Source organism: Pelodiscus sinensis, chromosome 3 (assembly GCF_049634645.1).
Source record: "Pelodiscus sinensis isolate JC-2024 chromosome 3, ASM4963464v1, whole genome shotgun sequence".
In the NCBI taxonomy this organism is placed as follows: Eukaryota; Metazoa; Chordata; order Testudines; family Trionychidae; genus Pelodiscus; species Pelodiscus sinensis.
In genome coordinates this window covers 193089811-193108435 of record NC_134713.1, presented here as the reverse complement: position 1 = coordinate 193108435, position 18625 = coordinate 193089811, and the positions used below count along the sequence as shown (strand labels likewise).

At 47.0% G+C, this 18625-nt stretch overlaps 1 protein-coding gene across 3 annotated transcripts in view; it reads right to left on the bottom strand.

Annotated features, from left to right (window-relative positions):
* NAPB (NSF attachment protein beta) overlaps positions 1-18396 on the bottom strand; it is a 45436-nt gene extending 27040 nt beyond the window's left edge. The window contains exons 1-5 of one of the 3 annotated variants that reach the window (XM_075925730.1): positions 18083-18312; positions 8304-8383; positions 6245-6361; positions 2428-2474; positions 2164-2241 (exon numbers count right to left, since the gene is read on the bottom strand). In XM_075925730.1, the coding sequence (XP_075781845.1) occupies positions 2164-2241; positions 2428-2474; positions 6245-6361; positions 8304-8383; positions 18083-18180 (420 nt within the window). In that variant the 5' untranslated portion in view covers positions 18181-18312. Of the gene's footprint in view, positions 1-2163; positions 2242-2427; positions 2475-6244; positions 6362-8303; positions 8384-18082 lie in introns of all 3 variants that reach the window. The other 2 variants (XM_075925731.1, XM_075925729.1) reach the window with 2 other exon arrangements.
* Between the last annotated feature and the right edge of the window lie 229 nt (positions 18397-18625).

Genomic DNA, 18625 nt, shown 5'->3' with positions numbered 1-18625 from the left:
ATAGCCTTAGCCTACCGTTTGCTCACGAATAAGTCCCCCCAAAACCACTACTGGCGTTTTAACACAGCCAAAGGTTATTGAGCCATCAGGGAAAAAAAAGTCCCTCCTTACAGCAAAGGCCTGTGTTTTGAAATATGTGACTGTCATGCATCCTCTCTGAGCAGCTCACATTGATATTGGTGAAGTCTCCCCAGTGATCCACTAATGTTTGCATCACCACACAAAAGTAACCCTTGTGTTCATGCGCTCCATGGCAAGGTGGTTTGCTGCTAAAATAAAGATACAAGGGCCATTTATTGCTTCTCCGTAGTTCAGGAACCTCAGTGCTGCAAATCCATCCACTATGTCCTAAGCATCACAGTCCCATGCAGCAGTAAGTTAATGGCCCTGCACTGAGGCAAGCATTACCATCAGTTGCAGGACAACGGCCCCTGCTGCGCATTTTCCCCACTCCAAACTGATTTCCGGCTGGCCGGTACCAATCCGGCATTGCACGTTTTTACAACTGCGCTCACCACTCACTTCTCCACTGTCAGTGCAACTCTCAGTTTGGTGTTCTTGCACTGGAGGTCTGGGGCAAGCTGGGCACACAGCTCTAGGAACCTGGCCTTGCATGACCAAAAGTTCTGCTGCTGCTGCATGTCTTTCTAAGCCTGCATTTCGATGCAACCCCACCATGAAGCGATCATGTCTTGGGCCCAGAAGTAGCTCTCCACCATCTGCAGCCGCTCTGTGAACCCTTGTCTTGGCATTTGCTATGTCCCACAGCAACCCATCCTCCCAGAAATATTGAATGAGTGCCCACGCAGGTTAAAATGTGCTCCTACAGGCTCGTGCATTACCATTTCTGAGATCCCAGTGTGTCCATTTAACCTGTGTCGAGAGACTGACCTGGGCACTCATTAATAGATGTAAAATAGGGCTGTCAAGCAATTAAAAAATTTAATCGCGATTTATCGCGCGATTAAGAAATGTAACAGTGATTTATCGCATGCACCTCCCCTTTGAAACACCAGGGCGGCATTTCAACAGGGCCAGGCTGCATGGAGCCTGGGATCAGCTGGGGACTCCAGCTGATCCCCAGCTCCACTGTTGCAAAGCCCCTTTGAAGCGCCGGAGTAGCACTTCCAAGGGGCTCCACTTGGGCTGCCCCTTTGAAGTGCCAAAACGGGACTTCAAAGGGGCAGTGCAGCATTAACACCCGCAATTAACGCGTTACAAAGATTAACACGTTAATCCTGTCCTACATTAATCGCAGGCGTTAACGCAGGTCAATTTAAAATACCTACTCGGGCACTCATTAATGGATTCAAAAGTAGCCATTCTTTTACAAAGGAATTTCAGGAACCAACTACAGAGAGAAACTGAGGAACTGACTTTCATTTGCAAATCTGACACGGTCTCTTAGGGACTGAACAAAGACTGAACTGGATAGACCGTTATATTCAACACCCAAATAACATCCACAGCTCACTCAGTCTCATTTAGCTATGGCACTACTATTAACAGAGTTTCTCTCTCCCCCCGCCCCTTCTTTTCTGCTTTAAATTGTGAGGTTTTTTCCTATTTTTTTCCACTCATCTGAAGAAGTGGGTTTTGCCCATACAAGTTCATGATACAGTAAAACTCCAATAGTCCAGCATCCAATTGTACGGCACTCCCGATAGTCCAGCATCAAAATGGCAAGAGCTTAGTGAGTGAGCTTCGGCAAAAAACGAGTCACAAGAAAGCAGCTGAACTGAGTGAAACCGGACGGGACCGAGTCAGTCTGCCACTGGCATTGTGACACGCTGGACAGTGCTTGTGCTACGATAAAAAGGGCTAAAAACACTTTATATATAACCATCTTATAGTACCTCCTGATAGTCCGATAATCCGGCACCACCTAGGTCCCAAAGGTTCCAGATTATCGGAAGTCTACTGTACTATCTATATACTGTTAGTCCCTAAAGTGCTACAGGACTACTTGTATTTTCACCACACAAGTTACTCTTGACGTGTACCCACATCAGCAAGATTGGAAAGAAGCCCACAGACAGTACGACCCTAGGAGAGCCTGATTCACGAAGTTCGCTAGACTAGCACAGTGAAGTTTCATAATCACACACAGTTCTGACCGCACAGTCACACACATAATTACAATGAAAAGTTTCCTCAACTTACCTTTTCAATATCTACCAGCTCAGTCTCATAAACCTCTGCAATAGTGATGTGATGTTTGGCAGCAATAGTAAATCGGCCCTAGGATGAACAATTAAAGAGAGACATACGGGTTTTTCCCCCCCTTTCTCCTTCAAGTATATGCATAATTTATAACTTTTAATGGAACTCTGATTTAATCAAACTCATGTTACAACAAGAGGCATCAATCTAAGCTGACACACATTGGATACCAACCCCATCTCCTCAAGGTGATACATTTCTTACCAAGTCTGTGTAAATATCGATGGCTGCATTTAAGCAGATCATAGCCTCTGTAGCGTAAGCATTCAGGAAAAACAACGGGAAAAAAAATCAGCTGAGACATGCAGGCATTGTTCAACTTTCATCAAAATAAGGCAGTATTTCTGCTATGTGTCTGTTCTGATCAGAAACTTGAATGTCATTCTCCTCAAACAACCAGCTGACCAGCCTCTGAAACTGAGACATACATTTTAATGCCTCAAGTTTTACACAGGCAAAACCCTCTGAGGTGTGTGCTTTAAAGGTGCATTTGTACTTGCAAATCTAGTAAACACGTAATGCCAAATCCCATGGAGAAATGCGCATCCTAAGTACAAACGGATTTTTCCCGAGCCAAAATTTTGCCTCTGAGAAGGAACACATGCAAAAACTAGCATGTGCAAAAAACCAGTATTCCAGTCTCTTAGTTTGCTTTGAAAATTTTGTCCAGGAGAAGCAAGTTTTTAGTGTACTCAAACACAGGGGTCGGCAGCCTATGGCTCGAGAGACAAATAGGACTCACTAGGGAGCCAGATATGGCTCTTTTGAAGCTTAAGCCCAGCTCCCACTTGCCCCGCAGCAGGAAGCCTGCGCTGTGGCTACAGGAGGCCTGGGCAAAACACCCTCCACAGGCTGGATCTGGCCCACGGACACAGCAGAGAGCCCTCAGAAAAGTGGTGTGGGGGGGGCCCTTTGTGTGGTGGGGAAAGTGTGTGGGGGGGGGGAAGATAGAGCATGTTGCACGTGCTGCATCACCGACTTGCTCGATCACGTGATGACGTCAAAATGGTGGCGCCCGGGTCGCCCTTCCGCGGATCGTTATTGCTGACGCGCCACCCTGGACAGGCTACGCGGAGAGAGAGTAACGCACACAGGGCAGGTTGATGAAGAAAATGACTACAGGAAGGTTCGATTTCTTGCATGGCAGGAGGTGAACGAGAACTCTGCAACTGACTAAAGAGCAGAGCAGCCTGTGAATCAAGTTGAAAATGGAGTGGTATCGTGGGAGGAGCTCTGGGACATCCGGGAGCGTACATAAATGTGAACGAAGATACAAAAAATGGGAACCTATGGTTACTGCAGACTTCAGTTTCAACAGCAACATCTCCACTGAAAAGTCATCCCTTCATGCCTCGCAGTATTCGGACAGGAGTTCGGTGTTAAAATATTAACAATAAACAACAAGTAAAAGCTCAAAAAAAACCCCACAAAAACCTGTGAACTCGGAAGGGAGGAAGGAGCGGTGTTTCATGGCTGCTCCAACCCCCAGCACAATCCCACGGGCCAATGACTGGCGTGTGAAACATCAATCCCCTCTCCCCTCACACAGCACAAGGCCCTGAAGCTTGTGCGGGGATGGGGATGGGACAGGCTCCTGAGAAACGTGCTGGGCTGGAGTCTCGCTGGTAAGTCTCCTGGCCAAAGCCTGTCTCTGACACCTCTGCCAGCAGCCCTCTGTCCCCCTACTCCATATAACCCAAACCCTCTGCCCCTCCTGAGCCCATATCCCATCCTAGATCCTGCACCCCAATCTCCCGCCCCAGATCACAACTCTCTCCTGCCCTAGGTCACAACCCAAACTGCACCCCAATCCTGTGCCTCAGGTCACAACTGCCTCCTTCACCCAAACTCAGAGGAGCCCACCACTGCCATATATAAAGATTATGTTGAAACCTTTTGTGCTGAACATAATATTTTACTTTATTTAAAAATGAAGCCTGGCCAACAAGCCCCCAATCATAATACTTCTGCACTGCCCCCACGCACCTCCGAGCCTATCATACACCTGAACCCTCTGCCCTGAGCCCCTCATATCCCTACATCCCCAGTCCCCTGCCATAACACTCCTGCACCCCACACACACCCCAACCCTGTGCCTTGAGCCCCTCATACATCCCAACCAAGACTCCTGAACCCCTACATCCCCAGACCTCTGCCTTAAGATTGACAGAAGACAGCCTGAATGGGTGCTTGAAGCTGGATTTGACTAGTTAGGACGTAAACTTCAAAGAAATGCATGAAAAGATGCAGTAGCATAAGTCCCATTGAAGAGAGTCTGTGAGTACAATGATTCATGTGTGCTATTATTAATCATCATGCCAATTATCAATACTCTTAAGTTGCATATTTTCAGTCACGCAAATGGGCATTTTTATACAGCTCTAAACGTTGGGTAGTTTGGCTCTTTGGCTTGAAAAGGTTGCCGACCCCTGCTCAAATACCTAGTGACTGCACAGGAATTTTGTCAATATCCCCGAGAACAGAGGAATGGCCATACTAATTCAAACCAACTATCCATCTGGTCCAGTAACCTGTCTTCTGACAGCAGCCAGTGCCAGATGCTTCCGAGGGAATGAAAAAAACAAGGCAATTAGTGAATGATCCATTTCATTGTACACCCCCAGCTTCCAGCAGTCAGAGGCCTAAGGACACCTAGGGTATGTCTACACTGCCACCCTAGTTCAAACTAGGGTGGCTAATATAGTCATTCGAACTCGCTAATGAAGCCCGGGATTTAAATATCCCGGGCTTTATTTGCATGTTCCCAGGCGCCGCCATTTTTAAATGCCCCGTAGTTCAAACTCCCTGCCCGCGGCTGTAGTAAGTTGAGGGTCAGTACCATGGAGTCAGCAGGCCTAAATAGAGGCCTGTAACATGAAAACAGCAACAGGCCTTGCAATCTAGTGAGCAAGACTTTAGTTCAGTAACAGGAGCCAAGAAAGAGTCCGTACTGATAACTTCCTTATGTTTGTTTTAACTATGTTTGTTTCTTCACTAGCTTCACACCCTTCAAGATTTTATAGATCTCTGTTACTTAATGAAGCACACTTCATGCTGGGACTGAGTATTTCTGCCATAATTCTAAATCCTACTGGGTGAGAAACAGACACGGTTCCAAATTTTGCTCAGTTACAGCAGGGTAAATGCAGAGTAATTCTGTTGAAGCTACTGGATTTACTACAGAGCTACGTCTACACTGGCACCCTTTTCCGGAAATGCTTAAAACGGAACAGTTTTCCATTATAAGTATTTCCGGAAAAAGCGCATCTACATTGGCAGGATGCTTTTCCAGAAAAGCACTTTTCCGGAAAAGCGTCTGTGGCCAATCTAGAAACGCTTTTCCGCAAAAAAGCCCCTATCGTCATTTTCGCGATCGGGGCTTTTTTGCAGAAAACACTACTGTGCTGTCTACACTGGCCCTTTTCCGGAACAGTTTTCCGGAAAAAGGACTTTTGCCCGAACGGGAGCAGCATAGTATTTCCGGAAAAGCGGCTGATTTCTTACAGTAGATCGTCAGTGCTTTTCCCGAAATTCAAGGGGCCAGTGTAGACAGCTGGCAAGTTATTCCGGAAAAGCGGCTGATTTTCCGGAATAAGTGGCCAGTGTAGACACAGCCCAGTTGTGTACAGATTTAAACAGAACAAAATCTGGTTTACAATTGACACCGACAGAGACAAAACAAGAATTACTTCTTTAGACCTGTAAATCCCAAAACACAAAACTGGATGAAACCAGACCTTTATGACCAATCTTATTTCAATAGGGCTTGTGAAAAAAACTTAAGCAGACTGCTTCAACCCAGGACAGCTATAATAAATTTAGCATTATTTGCAAAATATGAATGAACAAAAACGGCCTTAAGCAAACTTTTTTGTTTCACTATGAAAAGCTCACACTCCAAGACCATACTTTAAAAATGTTTTATCAAATACCACACAGAAGATCGTAAATCAAATACCAGCAACTTACTACGCGCCAAGCAGGCTTTGTATATTATTGTATTATATGTCATTTGCCTTACCTTGTGGATCTGCCTTTTTATAAGCATTCCCAGCATCCACAAAACTGATGGCTGCATCGTGTTTACTCTGTAGTTGCATATGGAGCTTGGCTGCCTGACAAAACGCATTTCCTGCAGCTAGGAAAGAAATACAATGAAAAAGATTAACATTTCTAGTCTAATTTAATAAGCATGAATTTATAGCAGTGGCTACAGAAATGTCAATGGAGCTATAAAATTATAATTTTGAGAGATGCACCCTGATGTACAAACCAAAAACTCTGCATTTGTATGCAAAGATAAGGCCATCACGCTGAGGAACATGCAAGTGCATATTGCAACGTAGGAGCCCCGCTGAAAATTTAAGGTCACATTTTCAAAGACAGCTTTCATTCTGCAGGTACAATTTGTACCTACAAAATCTGTGCCCTCACCTTTACGTCTGAAATGGGATTCAACTCTGAATACCTCGCCTCTACCGGATTTGCAAGTGCACTCAGATAGTCAGAGGTGGATGATAAAGAGGTACGTTAACTTGCTATGGCAATTATTTCTGCTAGTGTCAAACAGCAGATGGAAATCGCACCTAAGAATTGGGAGGCTCAGATCTATCCCTTTTTGAAATTTTTAGTTCCTGAAACTTGGCGGCAAATAAAATCACTGCTTCTGTTACTATTTCTACCCTATTCTAATATTGAGAAAGTCACATACTCAGAGTGAACTACTCAATAGTGTACATGCATTTAGCAGGAGATCATCCAAACACCACAAGGGACAGCTAGATACACTGCTCTCAGTGGGACTTGGCACCTCCTTCTGGTTTGAAAGTCTCCCCCTTTGCTCCCATGCTGATGGCACATCCAAGCAGGAGTTAGAGAGACGCAAATGGAAAGCCTGGGAAGAAGCAAGAAATTTTTTTTTCCAGTCCCTCATCTCCCATTTGTTAAAGAAAAACTGGTGCTATTGTGCCCCGCGTAAACAAAGTTTTCATTTCTTTTATGTGAAAGCCTGAAGAGATGCCAGCGTCTCAAATCCCCTGATAATTCTGTGCATTGATGTTCATGTTTATCTTGGGAAACTTATATTTGCATCAACTTTTCCCATGGCCATCAAATATGGCACAGCATTTCAAACACAGAGCTAGTAATAACCACTCCACGTGCTACACTTCCCCCCCAGCACAGCAGGGAACAGCTCTTCTCCTTGTGTACCTCTGCTATTCCTCCAGAATATTAGATCACTTGCCAGTCTTTGACCTTGGAAAAAGCATGTTTACAAATCTTAAAAACAAATCAAATAGTCAAACAGGAAAGAACCCCAAGAGCAACTTCTTTGTAGGTATCAAGCTTTAATTATTTTTAAATGAAAATGTGCACTTGGACACTGGCTAGTTAACTCAATACTGTAACGACTCTGGACCCCTCCCAGTTCATTCCAGAGAATACTATGGGGGGTTGACAGTGTACATAAATCGCACAGCCATCGTCACTAGTCCCATGGAAACACCCTGCCAAATGGGACTGCACTTAGATCATTTGCAACAGGATATTGGAGCAGTCACAGGTCACTAAGCTGTTTGAAAGGTTCTGAACCAATTATTCAAGCACTCAGCTGGGCAGAAAGGTTTCCTTTCTTCAATTTTTGTGAATTTTGCTGGCTCTGGGTGACTTACGGCACTTCCTCTTCCCAACCCAAAATAGGCAAGATACAAAGCACAAGTGGAGATGTAAAAACCAAAGGCTGCCCCCCTTGTTTTCCCTGATGCACAGATTCCCCACCCCCAACTCTCCACCAAGGCTTTTAATTTGCTTCCTTGCATGTAGAATCATAGACACATAGGGTTAGAAGGGACCACAAGGGCTGTCTAGTCTAACCAGCTTTGTTGTCTAAACCATCCAAGGCAGAGGGCTGTCCAGCCTCCTTCCAAAACCCTCCAGTGAAGAAGCTTCCACAGCCTCCCTAGATGTCCCACTGTTAGGGAAGTAGCTGCTTAGTTGGTGTTTGACCTTTATCTGAAAGATGAATCTCAAGCTTTAAGCCTTTCCTACAATTAACCTTATAAATGAAACAAACTACTCACCATTCCAGTTTTTGGCGATCTTGAACAAGTTTGCAGCCCTGGTGTACATTTCACAGGCTTCTTCCACCTTCGAGTTACCTCTGGAGAAGCCAAAAAAAGTGCAAGTCACTCAATTACAATTTGCAGGCACGGCAATGAAATATCGTCATTTGGGTGTGAGCTAAACCCAAACCGGAGTTTTGGATTTTGTGTTCTTGTCTCATGCAAAGTTACAACTCCATAAAATGTACCATTTCCACTACAAATACTCAAGTGCAAGAGTTTCAGATTTTCCTTTCTCAAGGGCTGGTGTGAATAAAAACCGGAATAGTAGCAGAGGCACATAAAGAAGGACTGGGAAGGTCTAAGACAAGCCCAGATCCTCAAAGTATTTAGGCAGCTAACTCCAACTTCTGGGCCTCACTTGCATTAAATTCAAGCTAGTGCTTGCAGCATTTTTCCTCCCCAGCATTTGCCTAGTTGTAAACATGATCATCAGAGTGGAAGTTTTCACTCCAAAGAAAAAACAGCCAGAGGTCGGAATCACTGCCGTTGATAAATAAAACAAGGACAACAGCGAACAACAAATCGCACTGCTGTACTGGCTGGAGGGGCGACCCTGGGACCAAGAGTGTATGGTCATGGCTGGAGGGGTTGCTGGAACCAGTGATAAAGGCCTGACAGGAGGAGGTAGGTTAGAACTGGCAACTGGGCCATGTTGGGAGTCTCACGCTGCAACTGCATTCTGCCTGTTCCCCTCTGGAGCTGCTGTAGTAGAGGCACAGGGTGTAGCTGTGATAGACCAGAGGTGGTCAATAATTTTTGGTGGGGGGCCACTCCAAGATCTTGGAAAGCGGTCAAGGGCCGTACTTTTCTGTGGAGATGCAGGGTCTAGGATGGAGGCTGGGTGCAGAAGGGCACATGAGGTAAAGACCTGGGGTGCAGGAGACGGTCTGAGAGGGAGTTTGGATGAAGGAGAGGGTTGTGACCTGGGTCAGCGGATTGGGGTGTAGGGTCAGGAAAGGGGTATGGGTGCAGGAGAGGACTCTGGCCTGGGGGAGGGACTCTAGGAGGAGGTGCAAAGTCTGGGAGGGAATTGTGACCTAGAAGGGAAAAAGGGGGTGCAGACTACAGAGGGTTTGGGTGGTGACCTGGGGCAGGGGAATGGGGTGCACGGTCTGGGAGGGTGTTTGGTTGCAGGAGAGGATTCTGGCCTGGGGGAGGGGTGTAGAAGAGGATACAGGGTTTGGGAGGGAATTGTGACATGGGGCAGAGGGGTGCAGAGGGTTTGGATGGTGACCTGGGGAGGGAATTGGGGTGCAGGAGGGGCTCAGGTGCCAGAGACAGGCTTTGGCTGGGAGGTGCTTTCTAAGTGTCTCCTGGCCAGCAGCCCTGCAGCACTCCCAAGGTAGGCTGGGCTCCCTACTTGCTGTAGCCCCAGATCACTTTAAACTGCAGGCTGCTCCCTGCATGTGGCTCTCAGCTCCGGGCGGGGGAAGAGACTTGCACGGCCCCCATCCCCAAGGCCAATCTCTTAGCTCCTATTGACTGGTTGTTTCCAGCCAATAGGAGCTGAGAGATTAGCTAGGGTCAGTTCCTAGAGGCTGGTTGTTTCAGCCAATAGGAGCTGAGAGATTGGGCTGGGGGCAGGAATATCACAACGCCTCCCCCTCCCTGAAAAGCAAAGAGCCACACAGACTGCGCTTTAAACCGCAGCAGCTGAGTCTGAGGGTCCCGCAGGGTGGTCTGTGGCCCGGATCCGGTGGCTGCCATATTTTGCCCAGCCCTACGCTAGACACCACTGCCAGAGGAGCTGAGTGAGCCAAGTGGATGCCTTTGTCCAGGGGAGAGGAACTATCTTGGGAGCAGAAGCAATGAAATTTTCTCTATGCAGAACTGAAGAAAAATTGAACAGAGGAAGTATCTTCTGGCTTTAACCTTCCTTTAGGGTTCTCTGCCAACTTTGGAACTGGGGCAGGAAGACAGCTGCTGTGCGTGGTGAAGCCAAGCACCCTTGAAAGGAAGAATGTAGAAAACCACGATTAAATCAAGTCTTCCTGACTAGTGATTTAAATCAATCTGATTTAAATCAAACCCACTCTGGGCTAAAGTGATCCTTGGATACACCAATGGGAAATTTTGACTGGAGTAAAGAGGTTATTTTGCCTCTGCATTTGATTTAAATCACGAGTTAGGAAGACTCAATTTAATCATGTTTTTCTACATAAAAGTGCATTCTTGTCGGCTGTTATAACCTTAGTACATATTCTTCACAACTCAGAGACAGATGTAAGTTTCGTTTTTAGAAGGTACATACTATACAGTTTTAAACAGTAACTTATTTTGAAAACTTTTCAGATTAGTTTAACATCAACAACGGAAAATGAATGATTAGTTTGAATTATTCAAGGTAAATGAAGCAGATATTTATGAAAATATTGGGAGGTGAACCATCTCCAATTCAACAGGTTAATCGTTAATATTTGGAGCATTTTTTCGTCATGCTGTATTAAGAGGAGAACATCGCCAGAATTGTTTTATTTAACTAAAACAACAATTCTGAGGGGTTTTTTCAACTGCCAATGTACAACATTTTAACATAACAAGTTTTAACAAGTTTTGAACTTAGTTATACATTCAAGATTTTCAAAATCAGGTTTATTTTTGATAGATTTTTTTAAACTGAAATATGGAGTGACTATGTACGCACAATTGCAGAGGGACAATAGGATTGAGGTCTGTTATTTCTCACCTCTCTATATTATTTATTTATTTTAAAACATTTTCGCTGTTAACAACCAGGTTAGAACATAAGACTATAAGAACGGCCATACTGAGTCAGACCAAAGGTCCATCTAGCCCAGTGTCCTGTCCTCCGATAGTGGCCAGCACCAGGTGCCCCACAGGGGGTGGACTGAAGACAATGATCAAGCAATTTGTCTCCTGCCATCCCTCTCCAGCTTTTGACAAACAGAGGCCAGGGGCACAATTCCTTGCCCCCTGGCTAATAGCCTTATATGGACCTAACCTCCATGAATTTATCTAGCTCTTTTTTAAACTGTTATAGTCCTAGCTTTCACAGCCTCCTCTGGCAAGGAGTTCCACAGGTTAACTGTGCGCAGTGTGAAGAACAACTTTATTTTATTAGTTTTAAACCTGCTACCCATTAATTTCATTTGGTGTCCTCTAGTTCTTATATTATGGGAATAAGTAAATAACTTTTCTTTATTCGTCCCCTCCACTCTACTCATGATTTTATAGATCGCTATCATATCCTCCCTAAGTCTCCTCTTTTCTAAACTGAAAAGTCCCAATCTCTTTAGCCTCTCTGGAGACACAAATCCAGTTTGAGAATTGCAAAACTAAGCATCTCTGATGGTATCTTCTGGTGGTGTCCAACCAGTTCTGAAGCAGTAGCCACTATAGCCAGCAAATAGCCACCTGTGGCTAGCATGTTGGACCCCATGGTAGACTGTACACTGACTGCCACTGGGTAGATAGAAAGATTAACCTAAATAATCTATACAGAAGCCTCTGGAACCCCATAGGATTGGGTCCCTCATCCATGAACTATTGGCACTCATTTACAAAACTTTTCTTAAACATTACGGCTGTGTCTAGACTGGCCAGTTTTTCCAGAAAATCAGACACTTTTCCGGAAAAACTTGCCAGCTGTCTACACTGGCCGCTTGAATTTCCGCAAAAGCACTGATGATCTCATGTAAGATTCTCAGTGTTCTTGCGGAAATACTATGCTGCTCCCGTTTGGGCAAAAGTCCATTGGGGCTTTTTTTGCGGAAAAGCTCGTCTAGATTGGCACAGACGCTTTTCCACAAAAAGTGCTTTTGTGGAAAAGCGTCCGTGCCAATCTAGACGCTCTGTTCCGAAAATGCTTTTAACGGTAAACTTTTCCGTTAAAAGCATTTCTGGAAAATCATGCCAGTCTAGACGTAGCCCACATGAATGTATTATCTCACACTCCAGCATTAGAATTTATAATCCCTATTCTATGGTGTGATATCTTTGAGCTATAATGTAACTTAATTAAAATTATCTTAAGTTTTATTAAAAAAAAATCCATTAAAAATTTTTTTTAATAGTTTTTTATCCGCTCTGCGTTAGCCCTTTTGGCCACAGCATCGCATGGGGAGCTTGCAATCAGCTACTGAGTCATAACCCCCACCTCCAATATTTTTCAGAGTCATTCCTTCCAAGGATAGAATGTATGGCCTACAGCAGCGGTTGGCAACCTTTGAGAAATGGCCTGCCAAGATTTAACTTATTCACGGATGTGTGTGCTGGGGGGAGGAAGGAGCAGGGGCAGACTGGGTACGGTGACCATATTTTCTGAACCAGCAGCAGCTGGGGAGAACAGGTTCATTTAAATCATTACACAGATTAAGCGGTTTAACTCTCTCTCGTTAGTTTATCAAACTTCATTTTAAATAAAGTACAATATGATGTCCAACACAAAAGGCTTCCGTGTTTTCTTTATTTACAGCAGGGGTGGGGAACCTTTTTTGGGTCGGGGTCACTGACCCACAGGAAAATCAGTTGGGAACCACACACGTGGTCAGCCTCCTCCAAAAAAACTCAACCCTCACTGATGTGGCCCCAACAGACACCTCACTCCTCTGGTGCTCCAGCCTCATGGGGCGAGGGGAAGGAACGGGGAGGACTGAGGTTCAGGGTTTCCCATAGGCCACATTGACTTTTCTAGGCTGCCGGAGTTACTGGATTTTATGGATCCCCTACGGCTCTAGGATAGGGACAAAAATGAGGGGTTCAGTGTGCAAGACAGGGCTGCCAGAGAGTGAGACAGAGATGGGGGGCAGAATCTGGAAGGGAGCTGGGGAGCAGAAGGGGGAAAGCTTGTGAGGTCTGGGTGAGAGGTAGGGTGCAGAAACAGGCTGGGAGTAGGATGTTTGGGCCAGCTGGAGGGAGCAGGCACCAGGGAGGGTGCAGTGTGTGGCTAGGAGGGTGAGGGAGCAATGATGGATGCAGGAGCAGGATGTGGGGGAGGTGTCTGGCCATGAAGGCAGGTGCAGGAACGAGGGAGGGCATCAGAGCAAGCTGTGGGTGCGGGGTCTTGGCGGGAGGAAGGGGAGTGGGGGGGGGATTGGGGTAGGGGGTCTGGGCATGAGGCAGGACGCTTACCTGGCTTTGCGCCCCCTTACAGCAATTGCTGTGGCCAGGCGGGCCCTGGAGGCACTTCTGCGGTTATGCGGCCAGCCTCAGAGGCCCCGCTGCCGCGACCACGTAGTCTGGGGCTGGCCCCAGAAGCTGCAAGGCCTCACGGCTGCAGCCAGCCCTGGAGGCCAGAGGTCCCACTGCCCCGCCACACAGTCCAGAGCCGGCCCTGAGTTCCTGCCACCGCGTGCGGCTGAAAATCAGCTTGCATGCCATTTATGGCACACCCATGCCGTAGGTCGCCGACCCCTCGCCTAGTCTTTCCTCCTCGACACACAGAGCTGTATAGTTGTATTAAAATACATAGTTTGTTTGTGCCCCATCTAGCAAGTAATCCAGATTGCTCTGTATCAGTGACCTGTCCCCTTCACTGATTACCACTCCCCGAGTCTGTGTCAACTGCAATCTTTCTGAATGATTTTATATTTTCCTTTAAGTCACTGGTAAAAATGTTAAATAGAACAAGGCAAAGTACCAATGCCTGTGCTCCCCTGCCCGCAGTCCGAAATACATCCATTCAATGATCATTCCCTCTTATAATTAAAATTTGAGGTTTACCAGTTAGCCAGCTTTTACTCCATCTAATGTGTGCGGTGTTAATTTTATAACATTCTAGTTTTTTAACGAAAATGTCATTTGGTACCTAGTCATATGTCTTATAGAAGTCTAAATATATTATAATCAACACTACTACTTTTATTAACCGAATGTGTAAGCTCATCAAAATATATTAAAATATGACAGGGTCTCTTTTCCACATATCAGTGTTTATTGGCATTAAATATAGCACATCCCTTTAATGTTGTATTACCTGAATCCCATGTCAGCTACTCCATTATCTTCCATCAGTGTCAGACTAATAGGCCTATAATTACCCGAGTCATCCCATTCATCCTTTTTAAATATCAGCCCAATATTAGCTTTCTTTCACAACTTCCTTAGTGTTCCAAGACTTATTGAAAAATCAACATTAATGATCCAACAAGCTCTTATAGACATCTTGGATGTAAGTTATCTCAACCTGCCGATTTAAAATGTCTGAGTTTAAAAGTTTAAAAGTTATTTAACATCCTCCTGAGATACTAGAGTAATGGGAAAAAGTGTTATCCTCATATGGTATGACAACATTATCTGCTGTTCTGTTTTTGGGAAAGAAAAAAAACTTTTTATTGAACATTTCTACCACTTCTGCTTTATTATTTATATTTCTACTATTTCCTGCTAGTAATGGACCAATACACCACCAGTAGGATTTGTTTTCTTCTTAACAGACTTAAAAAAACCCTCTTCTTTACTGACAACAGAATCCCTCTGCTTCCCTTATCAATGTTCTACAACTCCTGGATTCACTATTATCACCTTTCCCTTAGGGATGTTAAATTTAGATTAAACAACTAATCAAATAGTCGATGGGATTTCCATCGACTATTAGACTAGTCTATAAGGGTGCCTCCACCTTTGAACTGCCCCAATGGGGCTCTTGTACATTTAAAAAAAAAAAACCCTGTAGGGAACATGGAACCAGCAGGGGACCCTGTACTGCTGACAGCACCTGAGCCTCTGAAATGTTCAAGAGCCCTGGCGGGGCTCTTGTACATTTCAAAAGCAGAACCACAGCAGAAGCAGCGCAAGTGGAAACTGCTTCAGTCCCTGCACGTGCCGTTTCCGCTGAGCCTCTACCGCCCCTACCCTACGCGGAGACAGTGCTGGGGGAAACCGGCTTTCAAGCCAGCTCCCTCAGCACTGGCTCTCCTAGTCCCCACACCGACTTACCTCTCTCTGATAGAGGCAACAAGGGGTGGGGAAGCAACTAGTCGCATCTATAGTCTCTTATAGCCGTACTTTCCCTGCCTTCCATTCGTTATATATGGCTGCTTTCACTTACCTTCTAAACCAAGCTAGCTTTTAACCAATACAGGCAGTCCCCAGGTTACGTACAAGATAGGGACTGTAGGTTTGTTCTTAAGTTGAATCTGTATGTAAGTCGGAACTGGCGTCCAGATTCAGCCGCTGCTGAAACTGACCGCCAGTTCTGACTTACATACAGAATCAACTTAAGAACCCCAGGGTCCCCAAGTCAGCTGCTGCTGAAACTGATCAGCAGCTGATTCCAGGAAGCCCGGGGCAGAGCAACTCTGCCTGGGGCTTCCTGTAGTCAGCGCTGGTCAGTTTCAGCAGAAGCTGACTTGGGGACGCCTGGGGCAGAGCAGCTGGGGTGCTGCCGGGTTGGTCCAGTAGTGCCCAGAGCGGGCGCTGCAGGACCAATCGGCAGCGCCCCAGCTGCTCTGCCCCAGAGTCCAAAACAAAAGCCTGGTCTGCTGGGGGGGGGGGGGAGCACACTAGCTGCGCCCCCCCCCCCCCAGCAGACCAGGGACACGGGGAGCAGAGCCGCAGCGGCAGCGGGGTGCTGCGCCTCTGAGGCTTTGCTCTGGCAAAGCCTCAGAGGCGAGGGACCCCGCCGCGGCTGTGGCTTCAGTCTGGGTGCCTGTGGTCTGCTGGGGACGGTCCCCAGCAGACCACAGGCACCCAGACTGAAGCGGCAGCAGCGGCGGTTCCCCGCGCCTCTGAGGCTTTGCTCTGGCAAAGCCTCAGAAGCGCGGGAACCCGCCCGGTGCCCCTGGTCTGCTGGAGACGGTCTCCAGCAGACCAGGGGCACCGGAGCAGCTTATGAACGGGGCTTTTTCGCCCCGACCTCCGGGGCGAGAAAGCCCCGTTCGTAAGTGCGGATCCGACGTAAGTCGGATCCGCGTAAGTCGGATCCGCGTAAGTCGGGGACTGCCTGTACAGCTTTCGTCCTCAATTGTGGCTTTTTGGTCACCCAATGAAGAGTTCTTGAACAATTCCCAATTACCCCATTATCATTTTTCTGATTAAATTCTTCCTCCCAGCTGATTTGTAATTGTTGTAGGCTTTATGAAACTGGTCTTTTTAATGCACCAAGTGTACATGTTACTAGTCTGCAGTACTCTATTACACTGTAGACTAATAAAGACAGCCAGTATTTAAACTTCAAACCTTGAGTAAAATTCCTCACATGATGCTTTATTGAGAGGCCAAACAAACAAATACTTAGGCCTTATCTACCATGTCTACACACAAGCTTGCAGCAGTTTAGTTAAACTGGTTTAGTAAAACAGAGCAAACTCCTGTTTGGGCATTCTTGTTTTGGTTTAAGCGTTGCCCACCCTGCCACCCCAGCGGCCTCTGCCTGCCCTATACCTGGCTTCTGCTTTCCCACCTCAGGGATGATTAAATGCTGGCAAGCCCAATAAACAGTATTATTCTAGAACTACATCAAGTTCAGCCTCAGATTACGTCTCTCCAGAAAGGAGAAAGATTATATCGTTTGTGTGGCTGCCGGTTTTGTGAAGTACTGGCTAAAAGTCAGGAGTTATTATGACGGATGTAATGTTGCATTAGCTGCTGTGTGGCAGGTCAGATGATGATATTAGAGGGGCAGAAGAGGAGAAATCAAATTTCTTCACTGTAAAGCTCCAATAATGAAAAGCAGCAGCCACTTTTCCACTGGAGGATTATCGCAAGGGAGTTCCCTCATCATACAGAAACCCGGATTAGAAGCTAAAAATGCCACTACCCACAGCTCCTTCCTTCAGACGCAACTAATCACTATGGTGGTTTCTTACCCAGATGCTGTCTGTTAAGTAACAGGCTGACAGAAAGAGAAAGGGACCAGTGCAGGGTGTTTCCCCACAACCCCATCTCACCCACATAGGGAACGTTCATCCCTGCAGCGTGCTCAGTGACCTACCCCTGCCTTTGATACTCAAATACCCTCATCATCTCCAAAGCCCTAGAACTTCTCCCTCCTTACCAGGCATAACAATACACAGGCAACAGCAGGGCTGGGGGCGGGGAGGAAGGTGTAGAAATACAAGCAGGGGAAGGACCTAAAGGCAAGGTTTTCTCCCCCCCCCCGCCCCCTCTCCCAGCAGCAACACAGCAGAGAGGAGGAAGCGTTTTCGAGGTGGAAGGCCCGGGAGAAGGATTTTCCTGAGAAGCCTGTGCACAGAGACCATGGGCACCCTTGTGTTACAGAGCAATACTTGCAGGGCGGCAGGGATACCGCTGGTTACCAGGGTGCACACAGGCACAGGGTGCAAACAGAGATGCGCGCACACACACACACACACACCCCGAAACCCGCACAAAACAGACACACACGCACGCTTGCACAAAACACAGACACACGCACAAAACACAAACACGCAGATGCACAGACACACACGCACGCATGCACAAAACACAGACATGCACACAGACACACGCATGCATGCGCGAAACAGATGCACACAGACACAACACACAGATGCACACAGACACAAAACACAGATGCACACAGACACACGCATGCATGCACAAAACAGATGCACAGACACACACGCATGCATGCACAAAACAGATGCACAGACACACACGCATGCATGCACAAACCAGATGCACAGACACACACGCATGCATGCACAAACCAGATGCACAGACACACACACTTGCACAAAACACAGATACGCACGCACAAAACACAGCCACACACACACATGCACAAAACACAGATGCACAAAGAGACACGCACGCACAAAACACAGACTCACCCGAAGAGGCCCCTGAGGAAGGAGTGCGAGGACCTGACCCGCTTCTCGGCCTCGGCCATGAGCTGCACGGCCTCGCGCTCCTTGCCGCTGCTGTCCATGGCGGCAGGCGGCTCGGTCTGCGGGGAGGCGCGGGCCGGGCCGGGCGGGGCGCGCCGGGAGATGTAGTCTGGCAGGGGGCGGGCACGCGCCCGCGCACGAGGCACCCGGGGCCGCGAGACATTCCTGCGCCCCGGGCAGCGAGCTATTCCAATTGTGCAAGGGCCCCCCCCCTCCTCCGCGTGGGAGACGGTGTCCCTGTGTTGACACTGAGCGTGCACGCGCAACAATGCGTGTGTGTGTGTGTGTGTGTGTGTGTGAGAGAGAGAGAGAGAGAGAGTGGGATTGTGTGTCTAAGGGTGCGAGCGCATAGTGCCCTTGTATCATCGTGTCAGTGGGTCATTGTGTGACGGTGTCCACGGATGTGTAATCATGTCAGGGTGTGGTACTGTGTGTGTGCACGCATGGTGCTGTCCCTGTGGGATGGTGGTTGGGTGTGAAGGTTTC